Source organism: Hyperolius riggenbachi, chromosome 10, assembly GCF_040937935.1.
Source record: "Hyperolius riggenbachi isolate aHypRig1 chromosome 10, aHypRig1.pri, whole genome shotgun sequence".
In the NCBI taxonomy this organism is placed as follows: domain Eukaryota; kingdom Metazoa; phylum Chordata; class Amphibia; order Anura; family Hyperoliidae; genus Hyperolius; species Hyperolius riggenbachi.
Genome location: NC_090655.1, coordinates 236548607 through 236573555, shown reverse-complemented (window position 1 = coordinate 236573555; position 24949 = coordinate 236548607). Strand labels below are relative to the sequence as shown.

Here is a 24949-nt window from a genome sequence, read left to right as displayed (position 1 = left end):
TGCCTGAATCAGAAATCTCTTTATTTACTATATAAAATTTACTGAAATCAAAATGTGGAGAGTACAATACACCTGTTATTTAAGTAGTGCAATTAGTTATCAACTTATATATGTGTTTTTTGTTTGTACTGGCATAGCATGGCTGACCCTGCTGCTTAAACATGTTTTACTCCCTACTGGTGTTGTCCATGGGCAGGCTTGAGAAGAAAAAACAATGCAACCAGACAGACAAAGCACCAGACAGACAAAGCTGTGAAGGAGTGGCAGGTGTGCATAAGTCATGAAAATGGAAGAACAGAAGGACAAATATCAAAGCAGCTGAAACAGTTCACATATATTTTTTAGCACATTTTTCAGTTTGGCCATTTGCCTTCAGATCAGCTTTCCATCTATTAACACATGCAGTCCTAAGGGAAAACAAAGAAAACAAACAAAAACCTGATTATACTTAACAAAATCATCAGAAATAAAGCCAGGTGGTGATACCAGAAGATTTTATAGGGGAAGCCCCAAAGACAAGAAAAAAAAATATATTGACTGGATGGATCCTTTGAAGGTTCTTCATCTACATTCTAAAATTGCTATAAACACCTGAGCTCTCCAGCTATAAAATATACAACCATATCTTTTCCATCATGCTAAGTGCCTTTTAACATGCAATTTAAGAGTTCCTGTTGTAGCAAAATGTTTCCCGCACACTGAACATCCAAAAGGACGCTCGCCAGTGTGGGTCCGCTGGTGTCTATAAAGGTCCTGCTTCTGAATAAATGCTCTCCCACACTCTGAGCAGGAAAAAGGGCGAATGCCTGTATGGGTTTTGTAATGTGTAAGAAGGTGTCCTTGCTCAATAAAACACTTCCCACACTCTGAACAAGGAAAAGGCCGCTCTCCGGTGTGGATCCTCTGATGTGCACGGAGGTGCCCTTGCGCACTAAAGCTTTTGCCGCACTCCAAGCAGGAAAATGGACGCTCGCCTGTGTGGGTGCGCTCGTGTGCCAGAAACTGTGCTTTGTAAAAGAAGCTTTTCCCACACTCTATACAAGTTAACTTTGGAACTTTGACGATGTGGGTCTGCTCATGCAGAAGAAATTCTCTTTGTTTACTGAACTCTTCTCCACACTCTGAACAAACATAGGGTTGACGGTGGGTTTCCTGGTGCGTAAAGAGGTCACCTTTTTCAGAGAAACTTTGACCACAATCTGGACATGAATAAAGACGCTCACTAATGTGGGTCTTCTGGTGTCTAAGGAGGTCTCTCTTCCAGACGAAACACTTCCCACAATCTGAACATGAATAAGGTTGGTTGGCACTGTGGGATCTTTGGTGTGCGAGGAGGTTTTTCCTCAGAGGGAAACTTTTACCGCACTCTGAACACGAAAACGAGTAAGGACGCTCGCCTGTGTGACGCCTTTGGTGTCTCAGAAGGATTCCTTGCCGCTTGAAAGTTTTATTACAGATTGTGCATGAGAAAGGACGCTCAGTAGAGTGACTTCTCTGGTGCATCATGAGTTCCCTTTTCCGAAGATAGCTTTTTCCGCACTCTGTACAGGAATGCGGACGTTCACCGTTGTGCAGTTTTTGATGCTTAACAAAGTAGTCTTTATGTAAAAAACTCTTACCACACTCTGAGCATGAGTAAGGACGCCTGGCCATATGAACTCTTTCATGTTGACGAAGATATTTCTTTAAACCGAAACATTTACCACACTCAGTACAGGAATGTGGTCGTTCACTGTTGTGGAGTTTTTGGTGCTCAACAAGGTATTCTTTCCGTACAAAACTCTTACCACACTCTGGGCATGAGAAAGGACGCCCAGCAAAATGAACTTTTTCATGTTGACGAAGATATTTCTTCTTAATGAAACATTTACCGCACTCAGAACAGTGGAACGGCTTCTCCTTAGCCTGGTCCTTCAGATGGTTATCGAGACTGGCCTTATGCGAGAAACTTTCTGCTGCACCTGGAACATGAGAAGGGTTTTCCCCCTGTGTTGGCATGTTCTGGTCTTTACAAAGAGAAGTTTCAGGTACAACACACACAGAGTTGAAACGGTGATTTCGCTGACCATCCTCGCTGGTGGCACCATTTGACTTAGAGGTAGAATCCTCCAGAATACACAGCTCTTTTGATTTAGCCATACTGCTGTTCTGTGGATCAACATCTTGTAGAATATTATGGAATTTACCAGATGATACGTTGAAAATAGTAGAACCCACAATGCGTATTCTATTGTAAAATCTATGAGGAGTATCTTTATTAACACAATATCCTGCTAGAGAACCTTCTGTGACACCATTTTCTTTTGCAGTATCATCTGGATGTGTCATCAGATGGCCCATCAAGGTGTTCCCGACATTGCGTCCTCCTGGTAGAGAGAAAGATTTTAATGCTGTATTTACTTATAGGATGGACCTTTGAGGATATAAAACATATCCTCTTCCTTTATTGGGAACATGCTACAATGGAGAACAAAGATCCCCTTGGTTGTGGTGTATATCAACTCCTCATTTGTTGGTACTATAATGTTATGCTGAGGAATGGAGATGGACCTTTCATATGGTGTACAGTATCTCCTCCTCATGTGTTGGTACTATGATGTTATACTGAGGAATGGAGATGGGCCTTTCATATGGTGTACAGTATCTCCTCCTCATGTGTTGGTGCTATGATGTTATACTGAGGAATGGAGATGGGCCTTTCATATGGTGTACAGTATCTCCTCCTCATTTGTTGGTACTGTGATGTTATACTGAGGAATGGAGATGGGCCTTTCATATGGTGTACAGTACCTCCTCCTCATTTGTTGGTACTATGATGTTATACTGAGGAATGGAGATGGACCTTTCATATGGTGTACAGCATCTCCTCCTCATGTGTTGGTACTATGATGTTATACTGAGGAATGGAGATGGGCCTTTCATATGGTGTACAGTACCTCCTCCTCATTTGTTGGTACTATGATGTTATACTGAGGAATGGAGATGGGCCTTTCATATGGTGTACAGTACCTCCTCCTCATTTGTTGGTACTATGATGTTATACTGAGGAATGGAGATGGACCTTTCATATGGTGTACAGCATCTCCTCCTCATGTGTTGGTACTATGATGTTATACTGAGGAATGGAGATGGGCCTTTCATATGGTGTACAGTACCTCCTCCTCATTTGTTGGTACTATGATGTTATACTGAGGAATGGAGATGGACCTTTCATATGGTGTACAGCATCTCCTCCTCATGTGTTGGTACTATGATGTTATACTGAGGAATGGAGATGGGCCTTTCATATGGTGTACAGTACCTCCTCCTCATTTGTTGGTACTATGATGTTATACTGAGGAATGGAGATGGGCCTTTCATATGGTGTACAGTATCTCCTCATCATTTGTTGGTACTATGATGTTATACTGAGGAATGGAGATGGGCCTTTCATATAGTATACAGTATCGCCTCATTTGTTGGTGCTATGATGTTATACTGAGGAATGGAGATGGGCCTTTCATATGGTGTACAGTATCTCCTCCTCATTTGTTGGTACTATGATGTTATACTGAGGAATGGAGATGGGCCTTTCATATGGTGTACAGTATCTCCTCCTCATTTGTTGGTACTATGATGTTATACTGAGGAATGGAGATGGGCCTTTCATATGGTGTACAGTATCTCCTCCTCATTTGTTGGTGCTATGATGTAATACTGAGGAATGGAGATGGGCCTTTCATATGGTGTACAGTATCTCCTCCTCATTTGTTGGTACTATGCTGTTATACTGAGGAATGGAGATGGGCCTTTCATATGATCAAGCTAAAAAAAAAAAGCAAAGGAAGCACTCTCTGGTGCATTATCTAAGGTAATAAAATAAATATTTGATAAAAGGTTTGGGCAACCTTGTTAATCGTCATGAATTTCCTGTATAAATAGCTGGTTGTTACGATAAAAAAATGGCAGTTAACCCCCTTGCCGTTCCAATTATGTCGGCAAGGGGGTGGCGCAGCACTTTTTTTTTTTTATTTATTTATTTTTTTGTAATTCATGTAGTTAGCCTAGCGCTAGCTACATGATAGCCGCTGACAAGCAGCATCTCCCTACCTACTCCGATCACCGCCGGCGCTCTTTGCAAGCAGGAAATCCCGTTCAGAACGGGATTTCCTACTCGGCTTCCCCCGTCGCCATGGCGACGGGGCAGGATGACATCATGGACGTCGAGACGTCAGGGGAAATCCCGATCCACCCCTCAGCGCTGCCTGGCACTGATTGGCCAGGAAGCGCAAGGGGACTGGAGGGGGGGGGGCCTGCGCGGCGGGTAGCGTCGAATCGGCGACGATCGAGATATGCACACAGCTAGCAAAGTGCTAGCTGCGTGCAATAAAAAATAAATTGTGAAAATCGGCCTAGCGGGGCCCGAGAAATCCTCCTGCGCAGGTTACCCCGAGCTGAGCTCAGGATAACCGTCAAGGAGGTTAAATATATCATATAGGAGACACACACCGTGATATTTGAGAAGTGAAATTAAGTTTATTGGATTTACAGAAAGTGCACAATAATTGTTTTAATAAAATTAGGCAGGTGCATAAATTTTGGCACGGTTGTCATTTTATTGATTCCAAAACCTTTAGCAGTAATTATTGGAACTCAAATTGGCTTGGTAAGCTTAGTGACCCCTGACCTACATACATAGGTGAATCCAATTATGAGAAAAAGTATTCAAGGGTGTCAATTGTAAGTTTCCCTCCTCTTAATTTTCTCTGAAGAGTAGCAACATGGGGGTCTCAAGACAACTTTCAAGTGACCTAAAGACAGATTGTTCACCATCATGGTTTAGGGGAAGGATACAGAAAGAGGTCTCAGATTTCAGCTGTCTGTTTCCACAGTTAGGAACATGTTGAGGAAATGGAAGACCACAGGCTCAGTTCAAGTTAAGGCTCGAAGTGGCAGACCAAGAACAATCTCGGATAGACAGAAGTGACGCATGGTGAGAACAGTTAGAGTCAACCCACAGACCAGCACCAAAAATCTGCAAAATCATCTTGCTGCAGATGGAGTCACTGTGCATCATTCAACCATTCAGCGCACTTTACACAAGGAGATGCTGTATGCGAGAGTGATGCAGAGGAAGCCTTTTCTCCGCCCACAGCACAAACAGAGCCGCTTGAGGTATGCTAAAGGACATTTGGACAAGCCAGCTTCATTTTGGAATAAGGTGCTGTGGACTATTGAAACTAAAATTGAGCTATTTGAGCATAACAAGGGACGTTATGCATGGAGGAAAAAGAACACAGTATTCCAAGAAGAACACCTGCTACCCACAGTAAAATATGGTGGTGGTTCCATCATGCTGTGGGGCTGTGTGGCCAGTGCAGGGACTGGGAATCTTGTCAAAGTTGAGGGGCGCATGGATTCCATGCAGTATAGGCTGTTTCTGGAGACCAATGTCCAGGAATCAGTGACAAAGCTGAAGATGCGCCAGGGCTAGATCTTTCAACAAGACAACGACCCTAAACCCTGCTTAAAATCCACTAAGGCATTCATGCAGAGGAACAAGTACAACGTTTTGGAATGGCCATCTCAGTCCCCAGACCTGAATATAATTTAAAATCTGTGGTGTAAGTTAAATAGAGCTGTCCATGATCAGAAGCCATCAAACCTGAATGAACTAGAGATGTTTTGTAAAGAGGAATGGTCCAAAAATACATTCAGCCTGAATCCACTCTCTCATTGGAACCTACAAAAAGCGTTTAGAGGCTGTAATTTCTGCAAAAGGAGGATCTACTAAATACTTATTTCATTTCTTTTTTGTGGTGCCCAAATTTATGCACCTGCCTAATTTTGTTTAAATAATTATTGCGCACTTTCTGTAAATCCAATAAACTTCATTTCACTTCTGAAATATCACTGTGTGTGTCTCCTATATGATGTATTTAACTGACATTTTTTATCGTAACAACCAACGATTTCTACAGGAAAATCTTGACGATTAACAAGGTTGCCCAAACTGTCGCATCCCACTGTACTTGCAGGAGAATGACTGCCGGCGTAACTGACAATCACTCTAACCGCAAGGTGGCGGAGAGCAGCAGGAAAAGCAGAGAGTAGCGCATTTTGTCAATACAAGTGTATTGTAGCTGCTTTGGTGTGTGGGTCTAAACATATCAACCTAAAAACTTTTAATAAACTAAATAAAATGAAGCAGGCTGGATCAAGCAACTCTCAGACTCTTTTCTTTGCTACTAATGTTCTATTAATTATCCATACTACAATTACAAATCATAAGGTGTTTTTTTTACTTTGGTGTCACTTTAATGAGGCAGTGAGAAGAGCCAGTTACCGCTGGCCGGTGACCACGGGAACCAGACGCACGTTACGGCCTGATCATTGTCTATGTGGCCTTAAAGAGACACTGAAGCGAGACTAAATCTCGCTTCAGGTCTTATATATAGCAGGGGCACGTGTGCCCCTGCTAAAACGCCGCTATCCCGCGGCTTAACGGGGGTCCCTTCACCCCCAACCCACCCCCCGCAAAAGTTGGTCGTAAAATGGTCGCTGGTAATCTTCTTCCTGGAGGCAGGGCTAACGGCTGCAGCCCTGCCTCCCAGCGCGTCTATCAGACGCGCATCACCGCCTCTCCCCCGCCCCTCTCAGTGAAGGAAGACAGAGGGGCGGGGGAGAGGCGATGATACGCGTCTGACAGACGCGCATGGAGCAGGGCTGCGGCGGTTAGCCCTGCCCCAACCAGGAAGCGCTCCCCCGCTGCACGGATGGGGTTTGGGGGGACAGGGACCCCCGTTAAGCCGCGCTATAGCGGCGTTTTAGCAGGGGCACGCATGCCCCTGCTAGCTATGAGGTCTGAAGCGAGATCTATTCTCGCTTCAGACTCTCTTTAAAAATGATTATGAACATATTATAAGAAAGGTATTTGGGAAAAAGCTGGAATGATAATGTAAGGGAATGTTAACCAACCATCAGCGTAATTACCCAATCACAATGACAAGATTCCGCTGATTTCTAACAGCGCAATGCAATCCAAACGTTCTATGCTTAATCCTGAGTACATATATGAGACGCTGGACAGCCTGGTGGGAGTAGGACATTCCTTACCGTGGGTGTGAATATATATAACCATGGCAACCAGTGGTTACAGGCAAGTGACATAAGGACATCCATTCTGCACGGATGGGTGAGTGTATGCAGAATAATAATTGTGGGGTAGGGATAGAGGCGATGGTACAAGAGGTTCTGGATGACTATTCAAAGAGTGGAAAAACAGTATTTGGATGAGTGGGGATGGGAAAAGGTATAAGGGGGAGATGATCAGATGGAAACAGACCGTTATAAACAGACGTTAGTTGATCTCTGTGGTCTATATTGTACTCACCAGACCTTCCAGGGTGAAGAAGGGATGGAGTAGGAAGACCAGGAGACGAGGGCTGTGGTGGTGATGGTTCAATGAAAGGGGTGAAGCGTCGAGGGAAAGAGGCTCCAGAGGTGAAGGGGGATTGTTTATTGAAGGGATGAATCCTAAGTAAGGGTGTCCCTGAAATAAACAAGGAACAAGGTTACCAATCATCAAATATGTGGAAATAGCCAGACCTTCATTTAGTCCACCTGGAGTTAAAAGAATTACATTTAAAAATCCAATAACTTTCCCTCTCACAAAGTTTTTTTTATACCTCAGAGCTCTATTTAGACATTCGGGGATACATTCAAGTCCCATAATCTGTAACGTATCTACTAGACCTCTGTGGTGTTTCTTAAAGGGAACCTTAGCTTTGAGGGATATGGATGTTTCCTTTAACTACTTGCCAACCGCTCCACGCCAATTGGCGTGAACGCGGCAACTCCCCCAGGACCGCTCAATGCCAATTGAAGTTCTGGGGACGGGTTTTGTAGGAGATCGTTGCTCCTGCTCCGTCTTCAGTCTCCCAGTGGCGATCGCCACCAAGAGACTGTTAGACGGGAAAACTGCCCTCTATTTACAATGTACAGCGCTGCGAGCTAAGGCAGCACTGTACTGGGGGGCAGCCCTGTCACTCGGCTGTCCCCTACAGAGGATCAGGAGTGATCGGCTCTCATAGGCTGATGCCTATGACAGCTGATCGCAGTGATTGGCTGGCGGGGGGGGGGGGGGGGGGGGGGCTTAGGGAAGGGCTGGGAAAAAATAGACCAATTTATTTTAAAAAAAAAAAAAACAACAAAAAAATAAAAAACCAAACAGGGCAGCAGCGATCAGAGCCCACCAACAGAAATCTCTGTTGGTGGGCAGAAAAGGGGGGGAGGGAGAGAAATCACTTGTGTGCTAAGTTGCATGGCCTTGCAGTGAGCCCTTAAAGCTGCAGTGGCCTAATTTGGAAAAAATAAGCAGTTGCTTGTCAATCCTGCTGATCTCTTTGGCTGCAGTAGTGTCTGAATCCCACACCTGCAACAAGCATGCAGCTAATCCAGTCTGACTTCAGTCAGAGCACCTGATCTGTAGGCAACTGGAATTATTTTAAAAGGAAAAATCCATATCCTTCTCAGTTTATGTTCCTTTTAAATGCCTCGGGACACTATGTGAGCCACTTTTGTCCAAGGTGTTTCTCTTGTGCCCACCTAGCCTTTGACCAAGAGGTCTAATCGGTCGACCAATGTAGGGTTTAGGACAACCACATGTGAGTTAGGAAACAACATAATCCCTCCCACAGTTGATGGGTGAGTGTATGCAGAATAATAGTTGTGGGCCAGGGATAGAGGTGATGGTACAAGAGGTCCTGGATGACTATATAATGAGTGGAAAACCAGTATTTGGATGGGGGTGGGTAAAAGGTACAAGGGGGAGCTGATCAGTTGGAAACAGACATTTGGTGATCTCTGTGGTCTATATTGTACTCACCAGACCTTCCAGGGTGAAGAAGGGATGGAGTATGAAGACCAGCAGGCGAGGGCTGTGGTGGTGATGGTTCAATGAAAGGTGTGAAGCGCGGAGGGAAAGAGGCTCCAGAGGTGAAGGGGGATTTTTTATTGAAGGGATGAATCCTAAGTAAGGGTGTCCCTGAAATAAAGGAGGAACAATGTTACCAATCATAAATATAGAAGTTTTGCATATGGATGATACCATTTATTGGCCAATCAAATATATGGAAATATCTCCAGACCTTAATTTAGTCCCCCTGAAATCAAAGCATTACATTTAAAAATCCAATAACTTGCCGTCTCACAAAGTTTTTTATACCTCAGACCTTTGTTTAGAGCAGGCTTTCTCAACCACGGTTCCTTGAGCACTCTGCAGTGGTTCCCTGGCGTTTTCCCCCATGGTGGGGGAAGTACCGTATAATAGAGTACATTATAATATGGGGTACTGTAAAAAGAAGCACTAAATTGGGGGACTGAATAATAATGAGCACATTAATAAGAAGCACTAAGATAAGGAGACAGTATAATGAGTGGCAGTGTATTAGGGGATAATGAAATTAACAGCCCCTACTTTTAAAGGTCATGCCTCCTGCAAAATAAATGCAGGGGTTCCTCGAGATCAAAAATTTGTTTGCAGGGTTTCTCCAGGGTAAAAAGGTTGAAAAAGGCTGGTTTAGACATTTGGGGATATGTTCAAGTCCCATAATCTGTAATGTATCTACTAGACATCTGTGGCGTTTCTTAAAATGCCTCAGGACAATATGCAAGTCACTTTTGTCCAAGATGTTTCTCTTGTGCTTACCTAGTCTTTGTCTAAGAGGTCTAGTCGTTCGACCAATATAGGGTTTAGGACAACCACATGTGAGTTGGTAAGCAACATAATCACTCCCACAGTTGATGGATGAGTGTATGCAGAGAAATAGTTGTGGGCCAGGGATAGAGGCAATGGTACAAGAGGTCCTGGACGACTATATAATGAGAGGAAAACCAGTATTTGGATGAGTGAGGGTGGAAAAAAGGTATAAGGGGGAGCTGATCATGTGGAAACAGACGTTAGGCGATCTCTGTGGTCTATATCGTACTCACCAGACCTTCCAGGGCGAAGAAGAGATGGAGTAGAAAGACCAGGAGTTGAGGAGTGTGGTGGTGATGGTTCAATAAAAGGGGTGAAGCGGAAAGAGGCTCCAGAGGTGAAAGGGGTTTTTTTATTGAAGGGATGAATCCTAAATAAGGCTGTCCCTGAAATAAAGGAGGAACAATGTTACAATCATAAATAAGTGGAAATCTCCAGACCTTAATTTAGTCCCTCTGGAGACAAAGCATTATATTTAAAAATCCCATAACCTTCTCTCTCTCACAAAGTTATTTATACCTCATACCTTTGTTTAGACATTTGGGGATACGTTCAAGTCCCATAATTTGTAATGTATCTACTAGACCTCCGTGGCGTTTCTTAAAGTGCCTTGGGACGCTATGTGAGTCACTTTTGTCCAAGTTGTTTCTCTTGTGCTCACTTAGTTTTTGTCTAAGAGGTCTAGTCGTTCGACCAATGTAGGATTTAGGACAACCACATGTGAGTTGGTAAACAAGAATCACTCCCACAGTTGAAATCTCTTACTTTGACGATCTGACCATTTCTTATGTTCTGTGTCGTAAAATGGGGCAACAGCCACACCTTTTTACATTGCATCTGACATTTTCTACAACAGTAGGGAACATGCTGAGCCTCTCAATTTTGTCATTTATATTGCTGGGCACAATGCTATTTTGAAGGGAGCGTGTCTTTTTAAAGATAATGCCCAGGTCATCAGGCAAAATGGTTTTGAGAAAGGGGTCCTGGTTGACTAGGGACAAATTTCTTTTGATAATATTTATGGCCTTGGTGGCTCCCTCAGTGTATGTGGTGACAAATGTAGGATCACTTGGATTCTTGGTATCTATTTTCTTTATGTGCTGTATTAGTGGTGTCAATAACTTTGTCTCTATATTCCTTACGGACTTGTTGTATATTGCGTTCTGAAGAACTTTTTTCAATGAATTTGTCAGCTAGAACATCCCCCTGTCGGTTACAATCAATAGTATTGGTGCAGTTTCTTTTCAATCTGCAAAATTGGCTCCTAGGAATGTTTTGTTTCCAGTGGTGATGTTGACAGCTGGAAGCATGGAGGTACAAGTTCCCAGCTGTGGGCTTAAAATGTGTCTTTTTTCTTATTGGAGTCAGAGAATAATTCCAAATCTATGAATTCCAAATCTAAAAAAAATATCAGACTCTCCTTAAATGTACCATGTGTGAACTGCAAGCTGAAATGGTTAGTATTACAGTATTCGGTAGATTTCTGAAAGGTTTCTGCATTACCATCTATGATGATAGTAGTAAAAATGTTTCTGTACCGTGTTAGCCAAACAATATATGTAGTAGGTAGAAAAAAAAAGTCTTGTAGACGTAATACATTTTAATGGCTAACTGATATAGTTAAATAATGCAAGCTTTCTGGGATCTAGTCCCCTTCTTCAGGCATATTTCCAGATGTTAGCTGAAGTAAAACACTGATGTAGGTTAATAGTAAACACGTAGATTAAACACGTAGATGGCAGTTGTGCTGGTTACTGTTTAGCAGTTAGATGTCAGGTGATCAGCAGGCTGGAGCCAGTGAGCTCATGCAAGCAAAGATGAAATCTAGCAGGTTTCTGAAGATCATGAAGCCCAGTCAATCATGTTACATAAGGAGTCATGAATCCCATTCCACAAGTTAAACCTTCTGTTAATGTTTTAAACATATTCATAAATTTGTTTTCAGAAATCTTTCTTGCTTGTTCATTTTTTTAAATTACCCTTAAGAATAAGTACTTTGAGATCTTGCATGCTGTGTCCTGGTTCACAGAAGTGTTGGCCCACCAGTATGTCCATTTTACAGCAGTGATGCTTCGTTCTTGTACATAGTTAATGTCCTGTTTCTCCTATATAGATTCCTCTGGAGGGGCATTTCATGCAGCGCATCATGTATACAACATTGAATGACTCGCAGGAAAATTGGTCTGATATTGGATGATATTTCTGTGAGTTTGGTATTTGTATTGGCTTGTGCACAAGATATAAGGGCAGGTCTCGCACCTTCTGTTATTGCAGGGTAATGTGTCTGGAGTTTCTGGTGTAGATAGTGCACTTCTGATAATCATTTGTCTCAAATTGGGAGGACTCTGAAAGCAAGCAGTGGTAAATCAGGAAAAACTTCCTTCAGGCGTTTGTCTTTGTGAAGTATCGGTTGTAGGACTTTCGATATCTTCCTCAGTGTCTTTAATCTTGGGTTGTAGGTGACCACTATTGGGACTCTGTTGTTTTCAGTCTTTGGTGTGTACTTCAATAGTTCCTCTCTAGATTTTAAAGTTGCTCTGTGTATTTGATCATCAACGATTCGTAGATGATATCCCTGATCTATGAATATATTACGTAGCAACATAAGTTGTCTGTCTCTGTCCTCTAAATTAGAACATATTCGGTTATACCTCAGAGCTTGGCTGTAAACAATAGATTTTTGGTGTGTTCCGGGTGGAAACTATTCCACTTGAGGTAAATATGCCGGTCAGTTGGTTTACGGTAGATGGAGGTTTATAAAAATCTATCTTGTACATAAATTATGGTATCCAGGAAACTAACATGGGAGGATGAAAAGTTGAGAGTTAACTTGATGTTCTTGTGGTATTCTGAGTAGTGTTTGTGGAATTTTTTTTTAAACTCTTTTTATTGAAGAATGTAGCCACGGAGAAACACATACATACAGTGCAATAATTAAAGAATTATAAAAGCGTACTACAAAAACAGACTCGATTAGAGGTCATCGATAAGGTATAAAGTAGGGATGGGACGACAAATCCGGCGAATCCACGAATCCCTCGAATATTAGGAAAAATTTGAGATTCGTGGACTCGAATCCCGACGCCATTTTCTGATCGCCGAATCCCGACGCTGCATCGCCGCGCATCCGCCGCTTTACCCGTTCGCAATTGTCCTCCTCCCTCCCCCCGCAGCCTCCTCCCTCCCCCCGCCGCATAAATAAGAGGAAGCAGCCTCTCACCTCCAGCGTGGAGCCCGGAGCGGCAGACCTCCTGCACACTTCCTTATTCCCCCTAGTGACCGGCTCTTACTACGTGTCATCAGTAAGAGCCGGTCAGGTGGCCACTAGGGGGAACTAGGAAGTGAAGGGAGAAGTCTGCTGCTCCGGGCTCCACGCTGATGCTGGAGGTGAGAGGCTGCTTCTCCTTATGTATGCAGGGGGACGAGCGGAGGAGGCTGCGGGGGGAGGGAGGAGGATATGTGCCACTGCTACCCAGCTATATTATACTGCAGCCCCTCATAGCCTGCTACCTATACTAAAGCACCCCCATAGCCTGCTACCTATACTGAAGCCCCCCATACTGAAGCCCCCCATAGCCTGCTACCTATACTGAAGCCCCCCATACTGTAGCCCCCCCATAGCCTGCTAACTATACTGAAGCCCCCCATACTGAAGCCCCCCATAGCCTGCTAACTATACTGAAGCCCCCCCATAGCCTGCTAACTATACTGAAGCCCCCCCATACTGAAGCCCCCCATAGCCTGCTAACTATACTGAAGCCCCCATAGCCTGCTCACTGTACTGAAGCCCCCCATAGCCTGCTAACTATACTGAAGCCCCCCATAGCCTGCTAACTATACTGAAGCCCCCCATACTGAAGCCCCCCCATAGCCTGCTAACTATACTGAAGCCCCCCATACTGAAGCCCCCCATAGCCTGCTCACTGTACTGAAGCCCCCATAGCCTGCTAACTATACTGAAGCCCCCCATAGCCTGCTAACTATACTGAAGCCCCCCATACTGAAGCCCCCCATAGCCTGCTAACTATACTGAAGCCCCCCATACTAAAGCCCCCCATACCCTGCTCACTGTACTGAAGCCCCCCATAGCCTGCTCACTGTACTGAAGCCCCCATAGCCTGCTAACTATACTGAAGCCCCCCATAGCCTGCTAACTATACTGAAGCCCCCCATAGCCTGCTACCTATACTGAAGCCCCCCATACTGAAGCCCCCCATAGCCTGCTCACTGTACTGAAGCCCCCCATAGCCTGCTACCTATACTGAAGGCCCCTATACCCTGCTGCCTATACTAAAGTATACTAAAGGCCCCTATACCCTGCTGCCTATACTGAAGGCCCCTATACCCTGCTGCCTGCACTGAAGACCCCTATACCCTGCTGCCTGTACTGAAGGCCACTATACCCTGCTGCCTGTACTGAAGGCCACTATACCCTGCTGCCTATACTGAAGGCCCCTATACCCTGCTGCCTATACTGAAGGCCCCTATACCCTGCTGCCTGTACTGAAGGCCCCTATACCCTGCTGCCTGTACTGAAGGCCCCTATACCCTGCTGCCTGTACTGAAGGCCCCTATACCCTGCTGCCTATACTGAAGGCCCCTATACCCTGCTGCCTATACTGAAGGCCACTATACCCGGCTGCCTATACTGAAGGCCCCTATACCCTGCTGCCTATAATGAAGGCCACTATACCCGGCTGCCTATAATGAAGGCCACTATACCCGGCTGCCTATAATGAAGGCCACTATACCCGGCTGCCTATAATGAAGGCCACTATACCCGGCTGCCTATAATGAAGGCCACTATACCCGGCTGCCTATAATGAAGGCCACTATACCCGGCTGCCTATAATGAAGGCCACTATACCCGGCTGCCTATAATGAAGGCCACTATACCCGGCTGCCTATAATGAAGGCCACTATACCCGGCTGCCTATAATGAAGGCCACTATACCCGGCTGCCTATAATGAAGGCCACTATACCCGGCTGCCTATAATGAAGGCCACTATACCCGGCTGCCTATAATGAAGGCCACTATACCCGGCTGCCTATAATGAAGGCCACTATACCCGGCTGCCTATAATGAAGGCCACTATACCCGGCTGCCTATAATGAAGGCCACTATACCCGGCTGCCTATAATGAAGGCCACTATACCCGGCTGCCTATACTGAAGGCCACTATACCCTACTGCCTATACTGAAGACCCCTATACCCGGCTGCCTATAATGAAGGCCACTATACCCGGCTGCCTATAATGAAGGCCACTATACCCTGCTGCCTATACTGAAGGCCACTATACCCTGCTGCCTGTACTGAAGGCCACTATACCCTGCTGCCTGTACTGAAGGCCACTATACCCTACTGCCTATACTGAAGACCCCTATACCCTGCTGCCTATACTGAAGGCCACTATACCCGGCTGCCTATAATGAAGGCCACTATACCCGGCTGCCTATAATGAAGGCCACTATACCCGGCTGCCTATAATGAAGGCCACTATACCCTGCTGCCTATACTGAAGGCCACTATACTCTGCAACCTATAGTGAAGGCCCCTATACCCTGCAACCTATAGTGAAGGCCCCTATACCCTGCTACCTATAGTGAAGCCCCCTATACCTTGGTAGCTATACTGAAGAGACCTTTACCTAGCTACCTATACTGCAGGCACCTATGCCTGGGTACCTATACTGCGGGCAACTATACCATGGATCGCACAATTCTTATGCGTAGGATTCGTTAGATTCGGGATTCGAAAGGTTCGAGATATTCGAGAACCTTTTTAGATTCGGATCCGGATTCAAAGAAATTATGGATTCGTCCCATCCCTAGTATAAAGTACTGTTCTGAAGTATGTTATTCAAAGGAAAATGTCCATGTAAGTAGTATCCGGAGTATAATCCTTGAACAGGCAAAATTGTTCCAGAGTAGAAAAATAAAGAGAAAATCCAGGAGGAGTGTTTGTGGAATTTGATTAATTCTTCCTGTGATGCTGTCCAAATTAATAGGATATCGTCTATAAATCTGAAGTAAGCCCATGGTTTCATTTCACAAGTTGAAAGGAAGTTTTCCTCCAATCTGGCCATAAATAAATTTGCATACTGGAGTGACAATCTACTTCCCATAGCACTGCCCATTGTCTGTAGATATACATCATCCCCAAATGAAAAATAGTCATGAGTTAGTATATATTTGAGAAGTAGTAGTGTGGGCTCTGTTGGTAGATCATTCAGCTGAAGGAAATGTTGGCAAGCTGCAATACCGTCCTCGTGTGGAATGTTGGTATAAAGGGATTCAATATCCATCGTAGCCAGGATAGCACCCTCTGGGATTGGACCCATGGCAGTCAATTTGTTAAGAACGTCAGTGGTGTCCTGGATGTAGCTGGCTGTATTCCTTACCATGGGATGAAGAATGTTTTCTACCCAGCCAGATATCATTTCTGTTAGTGTCCCCAAACTAGAGATGATAGGTCGACCTGGGTTTCCTTCTTTGTGTATTTTTGGCAAAATGTAGAAGGTGCCTATTTTTGGATTATCTGGTATTAATGCAAGTATGTTAGATGATACTGGGGAAAGATCATTAAGCATATTCTTTAATTCTCTTGAGTATTGCAGCGCAGGGTTTGTTTCTAGTCATACAGCTCTCCAACAACACCTACTACAAAAGACTAGAAACAAACCCCACGCTGCAATACGCAAGGGAATGAAAGGATATGCTTAATGATCTTTCCCCAGTATCATCTAACATACTTGCATTAATACCAGATAATCCAAAAATAAGCACCTTCTACATCTTACCAAAAATACACAAAGAAGGAAACCCAGGTCGACCTATCATCTCTAGTTTGGGGACACTAACAGAAAAGATATCTGGCTGGGTAGAAAACATTCTTAATCCCATGGTAAGGAATACAGCCAGCTACATCCAGGACACCACTGACGTTTTTAACAAATTGACTGCCATGGGTCCAATCCCAGAGGGTGCTATCCTGGCTACGATGGATATTGAATCCCTTTATACCAACATTCCACACGAGGACGGTATTGCAGCTTGCCAACATTCAGATTTATAGACGATATCCTATTAATTTGGACAGTTTCACAGGAAGAATGAATCAAATTCCACAAAAACTTCTCAGAATGCCACAAGAACATTAAGTTAACTCTCAACTTTTCATCCTCCCATGTTAGTTTCCTGGATACCACAATTTATGTACAAGATAGATTTTTATAGACATCCATCTACCGTAAACCAACTGACCGGCATATTTACCTCAAGTGGAATAGTTTTCACCCGGAACACACCAAAAAATCTACTGTTTACAGCCAGGCTCTGAGGTATAACCGAATATGTTCTAATTCAGAGGACAGAGATAGACAACTTATGCTGCTACATAATAGATAGATCAGATCAGGGATATCATCCACGAATCGTTGATGATCAAATACAAAGAGCAACTTTAAAATCAAGAGAGGAACTGTTGAAGTACACCCCAAAGATTGAAAACAACAGAATCCCAATTGTGGTCACCTACAACCCAAGATTAAAGACACTGAGGAAGATATCGAAAGCCCTGCAACCGATACTTACCAAAGACAAACGCCCGAAAGAAGTTTTTCCTGATTTACCACTGCTTGCTTTCAGACAACCTCCCAATTTGAGACAAATGATTATCAGAAGTGCACTATCTACACCAGAAACTCCAGGCACATTACCCTGCAATAACAGAAGGTGCGAGACCTGCCCTTATATCTTGTGCACAAGCCAATACAAATGCCAAACTCACAGAAATATCATCAAATATCAGACCAATTTTCCTGTGAGTCATCCAATGTTGTATACATGATACGCTGCATGAAATGCCCCTCAAGAGGAGTCTATATAGGAGAAACAGGACATAAACTGCGCACAAGAATGAACCATCACCGCTTTAAAATTAATGAGGGTAAAATGGACACACCAGTGGGCCAACACTTCTGTGAACCAGGACACAGCATGCAAGATTTCAAAGTACTTATTCTTAAGGGTAACTTCAAAAATGAACAAGCAAGAAAGATTTCTGAGTACAAATTTATGAAAATGTTCAAGACATTAACAAAAGGGTTAAATTGTGGAACGGGATTCATGACTCCTTATGTAACATGATTAACTTGGCTTCATGATCTTCAGAAACCTGCTAGATTTCATGTTTGTTTGCATGAGCTAACTGGCTCCAGCCTGCTGATCACCTGACATGTAACTGCTAAACAGTAACCAGCACAACTGCCATCTTCGTGTTTGCTATTTACCTGCATCAGTGTTTTACTACAGCTAACATCTGGAAATATGCCTGAAGAAGGGGTCTAGATCCCAGAAAGCTTGCATCATTTAACTTTATCAGTTAGCCAATAAAAGGTATTACTTTGGAGCTAGTCTACTTTAGGGGACCCACCACAAATCCCCATAGACACTTTCAGCTGGTCTGCAGAAACGGAACAAATGTCCGCTTTCACCTTGTTTAAACCCCCACAAGCCTTATACCCACGGATAGGGAAGCATATCCTGTAACGAACTGTGAGGTTTTCGGTCAAAAAAAAGTTGAAATGGGCTGTGTAGGAGCCGCCGAACGGCTTAATCTCGGTTCCGTCAGCCATCTTCCTTCTGCTGTGCAGGTCCTTTCTTTCTCCTCATTGGAGGGTTCGTTAGCTGCCGACAGAAGCTGGCACGCCCCCACCCAACAATCCCTCCAATGAGGAGGAAGAAACGACCTGCAGAGCAGAACAAAGATGGCTGACGGACCCGAAATTGCGGCCGTTCGGCGGCTCCTGTACAGTCAGTTCAAACTTTTTTTTTGACCGAAACCGCAAAATTCGTTAGAGGACATGCTTAGCTACCCAGGGATATAAGGCTTGTGGAGGTTTAAACAAGCAAACGGAAGACATTTGTTCCGTTTTGCAGCCCAGGTGAAAGTGTCTATGGGGATTTGCGGTGGGTCCCCTAAAGTAGACTAGCTCCATTACTTTTACAAGACTGTTTTTTTTCTACCTACTACATGCATTACCATCCCAAATTATTAAAATGTCATCTATATAATAAGTATACAGTATTAGGTGTTTTGCAAAGGGATTTGCGGTCCAAATGGGGTGGTCTTCCCAAAGGGCCATGAACAGGTTCGCAAAACTTAATTTCACTTCTCAAATATCACTGTGTGAGTCTCCTATATGATATAGTTAACTGACATTTTTTATCGTAACAACCAACGATTTATACAAGAAAATCATGACAATCAACAAGGTTGCCCAAACTTTCGCATCCCACTGTACATATGAAGAAATATTTGTGACAAGACCTTCCATCCCGGCAACTATAGGTCTGCCTGGGGGTTGGGAAGGATTTTTTTTGTATTTTGGGGATATGGTAGAAGTATGGAATGCTAGAGTTTTGGCGGACGAGGAATTTACTCTCCTGTTCATTTACCACACCATTTAAATATGCTTGTCTCACCAGATTTGACAACTCTTGTTTGTCCTGCTCAGTGGGATCTGAATGTTGTATTTGATAGGTGTTGGGGTCAGACAGGAGTCTCAGACCTTTTTTGTAGCCGTCATAGCCGAGGATTACAATCCCACCTCACTACAATTTGTTATTGCTGAGTTCTTTAACCTCTTGAGGACCACAGGTTTATACCCCCCTCAGTGACCAGGCGATTTTTTACGCACACTTCACAGCTTTAACGATTTATTGCTGGGTCATACAACTTACGACCCAAATGAATTTTACCTCCTTTTCTTCCCACTATTCGAGCTGTCTTTTGGCAGTCTCTGATTGCTGCTGCAATGTTTTTTGTGTTTTTATTTTTCCAATTACCGGTAATAAAAGATGACCTTTAAAGAAAACCTGTAACGAAGAAAAACTCCCCTAGGGGGTACTCACCTTGGGTGGGGGAAGCCTCTGGATCCTATTGAGGCTTCCCCCATCCTCCTGTGTCCCACACCGGCGGTGATCAAGCTCCCTGAACAGTGGGGATGTAAATATTTACCTTCCTGGCTCCAGCATAGGCGCAGTATCGTCTCTCTGCACGGAGATAGGCGGAAATAGCCGATCGCTGTCAGGTCTCTCTACTGTGCAGGTGCAAGACTCCTGCGCGGTAAAGCGGACCCGACAGAGATCGGCTATTTTCGCCTATCTCCGTGCAGAGAGCCGCAACAGCGCCCCCCTGGAGCCAGGAAAGGTAAATAAATCAGCGCTTATCAGGCTTGTCGAGGGAGAATTCAGGGACACTTCGGGGGAGCCAGCGCTGGACTGCCTGCAGCTACAGGAGTGGGGGAAGCCTCATTGGGATCCTGAGGCTTCCGAGGTGAGTACCCCCCAGGGGAACTTTTTTTTTGTTACAGGTTCTCTTTAAAAACCTAACCTAAATTAGCCCTAGACTGCGATCCATACACTACACAACACTCTCATAGGTATCAGCCTAGGAGAGGGATTAGACTGTGAGACACTCCTGGGGACAGTTAAGTGACCAGGCCCCTCTACAGCACTGAGCTAGACTGCAGTGCTATACAAATGATAATTGCTTCTTCTTTTTTTATATCTCAGCCTGACAGCTCTGATCGCGGCTGGTAGGCTAATGACAGATCCCCGCAGTGTTTATCCGCAGGGGACACATGTGCAAGCAAGCGCGCGCTCCCTGCTAATCCCGCACACCGCACTTTGACACCAATTGGGGTTAGGCAGTCCCCAGAGAGCCACGCTCCCACCGCCGATCGGCGTTAGGCGGTCGGAGCTGGTTAAAGGCAGTGCATTCTTGAGTATTTAGATTATGATATTTTTTGTTGGTGTTCTCTTTGCACAGGTCTTTAGATTGACTGAGTACGGCCTGTTAAAAACTGGTAATGAACTGCCCATTAGCGTGAGTTGGATAGAAAACTGATTTTGGTTTGAAATTGATGTGTTTAATGTACAGAAGCTCCTCATTTGTTGGTGCTATGATGTTATACTGAAGAATGGAGATGGACCTTTCATATGGTGTACAGTGTCTCCTCATTTGTTGGTGCTATGATGTTATACTGAGGAATGGAGATGGGCCTTTCATATGGTGTACAGTATCTCCTACTCAATTGTTGGTGCTATGATGTTATACTGAGGAATGGAGATGGGCCTTTCATATGGTGTACAGTATCTCCTCCTCATTTGTTGGTACTATGATGGTATACTGAGGACTGGAGATGGGCCTTTCATATGGTGTACAGTATCTCCTCCTCATTTGTTGGTAATATAATATTATACTGAGGAATGGGGATGGACCTTTCATATGGTGTACAGTATCTCCTCCTCATTTGTTGGTACTATGATGTTATACTGAGGGATGGAGATGGACCTTTCATATGGTGTACAGTATCTCCTCCTCATTTGTTGGTACTATGATGTTATACTGAGGGATGGAGATGGGCCTTCCATATGGTGTACAGTATCTCCTTCTCACTTGTTGGTATTATGATGTTACACTGAGGGATGGAGATGGGCCTTCCATATGGTGTGCAGTATCTCCTCCTCATTTGTTGGTGCTATGATGTTATACTGAGGAATGGAGATGGGCCTTTCATATGGTGTACAGCATCTCCTCTTCATTTGTTGGAACTATGATGTTATACTGAGGAATGGAGATGGGCCTTTCATATGGTGTACAGTATCTCCTCCTCATGTGTTGGTACTATGATGCTATAATGAGGAATAGAGATGGGCCTTTCATATGGTGTACAGTACAGTATCTCCTCCTCATTTGTTGGTGCTATGATGTTATACTGAGGGATGGAGATGGGCCTTCCATATGGCATACAGTATCTCCTTCTCATTGATTGCTCAAAAACTGCATGCAATGATCCCACCACCAGGGAGTCAACCAATCAGCACCTGGACCCAAAGGTTGCAGTAAGTCGCATGCAGAAAATAAATGGATGGGGTCGCCAGTAACATATTTTGCAGATTACAGCTTAATTTTATTACATTATAGCCACCATAATTTGCAAAATACCCAGGTGGCGACCCGGCCTATTTCTTTTCTCCCAGATACAAAAGTATCACCTATGAAATATTTTCTACAACAGCAAACAATGTATCTTTTTCACCACTTACCGCTTCTCACGTGACTTGATTTCTCCTCCCGATTGGTCGTTTTCCCTTCTACCTCCTCCGTAGTGAGCTGATCACTCCTCTTGTAGTCCCGTTTTGTTTTATCCACCGCTTTCACGCATATCACATTTTCATTCTAGACCCACAAAGTTATAAGAATGACATCACTAATGTACAGGCGCATAGAGAGAAGAATATAATCTAATACAGTTTGGATCTAATGTTCATCTCCATCTACCTGATAATGGCGTGAATAAGTATGATCGTCATGTGGACAATCCTGGAAACAAAGAGGACCTGTGCATCTCTCTGGTGGGTTTCTGTTACTGGATCCAACTGTAAGAAACACACAGAATAACTGAATATATCAGTTACTATTGGTCATCAAGCTGGGACAGACTGGAGAACATAACTGAACCTGCAAAACCAAGACTAGGTTTGTTAAAAATCCTTCTCTGTTGGGTGGAAAATGTGTAGGACACAGATTCTGAAGGTCCCATGCATGTGGCTTTAAAAACTTAGATTATACTTACCAGCATCAATATTTGGAGAAATATTCTCTTCTTTAGGTGGCTCCACTATGTCAGTCTCCTCCATAGACTGCTGATCACTCCTCACATACGTCTCTTCTTCTTCTTTAACTGTCTTCATCTTATCACCCTCCTCTGTAGGCTGCTGATCACTCCTCACATATGTCTCATTTTCTTCCTCTTTAATTGTCCCCATCATGTCACTCTCCTCTATAGGTTGCTGATCACTCCTCACATATGTCTCTTCTTCTTCTTTAACTGTCTTCATCATATCACCCTCCTCCATAGACTGCTGATCACTCCTCACATACGTCTCTTCTTCTTTAACTGTCTTCATCTTATCACCCTCCTCTGTAGGCTGCTGATCACTCCTCACATACGTCTCCTTTTCTTCCTCTTTAATTGTCCCCATCATGTCACCTTCCTCTGTAGACTGCTGATCACTCCTCACATACGTCTCCTTTTCTTCCTCTTTAATTGTCCCCATCATGTCACCTTCCTCTGTAGACTGCTGATCACTCCTCACATACATCTCTTCTTCCTCTTTACTTGTCCTCATCATGTCTCCCTCCTCCATAGGCTGCTGATCATTCCTTACATACGTCTCTTCTTTTTCCTCCTTAATTGTCCTCATCATGTCCCCCTCGTCTGTAGTCTGCCAATCACTCCACACACATGTCTCTTCTTCTTCCTCTTTAATTGTCCTCATCGTGCCCCCCTTCTCTGCAGGCTGCTGATCACTCCACACATACGTCTCCTCTTCTTCCTCTTTAACTTTCATTTTCAAGTCAATCAGGTCATCACTCTAAACCACAAAACAATAATTACAAAAATGATTGACAACAGCTGCTCCCAAAAAAAAGATATTTTGCAAATACTGTATCGCACTGTTCACAACACTGTAATGTAAGGAACAGCATGGCATAGAGCTAATAACATTTCTGACTGCGCTTGGCCTTTGAAATTATTAAATGTGACTTTTACTTTTCAGTCTGCAGCCAGCTGCAAACTTTCATAACTACAAAGCACAAACTACACTTATTTTCAAGTGGCGGCACACAGCAGGAACAATTTTTATTTATCCTCCACGTGAACTAACCTAGTAACTGGCAAACGCTTGGGCACCAGCAACCAGAGAGTGCCCAGTGCAGTGACCCCAGTGAACTCTAAAGGGGAGTATCGGGTTACGTGGGTATCAATAAGCAGGGAGTGCCTAGCTACCTGCTCTGAGATGTCTGTCTTCAGAAGCATGGTGGTCATGTGACTGGATGTTGTGTCACTGTCATGTGACAGCCATGCCTGTGAAAATAGAGAACATGGGAGAACAGAGACTGAACGGGGCTTGTTGGATCAGGTACCTGTTGCTGACCGCAGTATCTGTTGAACTGAGCAGGAAGGGCTGCCATGGCACGTGTGCGAGTCGTTTGCCACCAGGATTGAGCGCATCCTACATTGAAATGAATGAGAGCATTCATCTCAATGCGTACTGCCGTTTGTGTGAATGTGGAAGTCGATCGAAATTCCAGGGACACTGTTCAGCAGTGGTTGCTTTTGGCTTTGCATTTGGCTGTTCTGTGTCCCCCAAGGAGCACAAAACACACCGTGATGTCGGAACAACAGGAACTGATGCAAATCGCTTTTATGTTGCAGAAAAGCGTTCAGCATTGGCTAAATGTGCTAGCAGTTGCAGTGCAGCCATCACATTGGGGGATAGAGGGGGTGGGCAGCTGGAGGAGACAGTGGAACAGGTGTAGATCTCAAACCTATATTACAACTTGATATCATGAGCGCTTGCTTGGAACATCATTCAACCATATGACTAAAAAATGGGATACATTTAACAAATTTGGATACTCATGTATTAGGCTGCGGCCTTCTACCAATGGCCACTCTGTATTCACCTTCCCCCCAGAAAAGTCAGCACTAGTCTCATTGAGGGGACCCAGCAGGAAACCTCATAGGGTACCGTTCTCCAATCACAGCACCCGCTAACAGCACAAAGTGTTGTGTTTGGCCGAATAGAGTGTGTATCGTTTACTAAAACCTACCTGAAACCTAGCAGTTCGAGAGGGTGCCGTCCAACCAATCATGTTAGCAAAATTTCCCTATGAGGTTTCCTGCAGGAGCTCCTACACTAGACTAGCTCCCAAGCCTTACACCATATCTCATATACATTCCTGGTGAATTTCATGGGAGAAACTGCCCCTCTAAGGCTGTCAGCAGGTTCACAAATTCAAGCTGGAAATGGACCCCAGTAACTTGGAAGCTTCATGTCTCCCCTAAATGTTTAAAATGTAGGTACTTGCGTATTAGGCTGGCACTAGTCTAGTTTAGGGCGCACAGCAGGAAACCTCATAAAGAAATTCTGCTAACACGAGACGGTGCTGTAATAGGAGAAATATTCCCCATGAGGTTTCCTGCTGAGTCCCCTAAACCAGACTAACACCAAAACGTGTAGCAATGAGAAGAATGCTTCATATATTTTAGAAATAATAGCATCTTATTACCTCTTCTGCGGCCAGTCCAACCATGCTTTATCTCTACTTCCGCTCTCGCTTCCCTCTTAT

General features: G+C 44.2%; 1 protein-coding gene across 1 annotated transcript; it reads right to left on the bottom strand.

Moving 5' to 3' along the window:
• Window positions 1-24949, bottom strand: LOC137536449 (uncharacterized). Its single transcript, XM_068258653.1, has 8 exons — window positions 24890-24949; window positions 22386-23187; window positions 22091-22188; window positions 21856-21988; window positions 9973-10125; window positions 8867-9025; window positions 7373-7531; window positions 1-2366 (listed from the first exon to the last, which is right to left on the bottom strand). Exons 1-8 carry the CDS (start codon window positions 24911-24913, stop codon window positions 634-636), a joined length of 3261 nt encoding a protein of 1086 aa, XP_068114754.1. The 5' UTR covers window positions 24914-24949; the 3' UTR covers window positions 1-633.

Bases quoted from the DNA above. Each gene is read 5' to 3' on its own strand.
- LOC137536449 (XM_068258653.1), bottom strand. From the start codon at position 24,913: ATGGTTGGACTGGCCGCAGAAGAG. The intron at 10,126-21,855 runs GTAAGTGGTGAA...CCTTTATTTCAG, and splicing joins ATCAAGTCACGTGAGAAGCG to GGACAGCCTTATTTAGGATT. The intron at 2,367-7,372 runs GTGAGTACAATA...TCTCTCTACCAG, and splicing joins TCTTCACCCTGGAAGGTCTG to GAGGACGCAATGTCGGGAAC.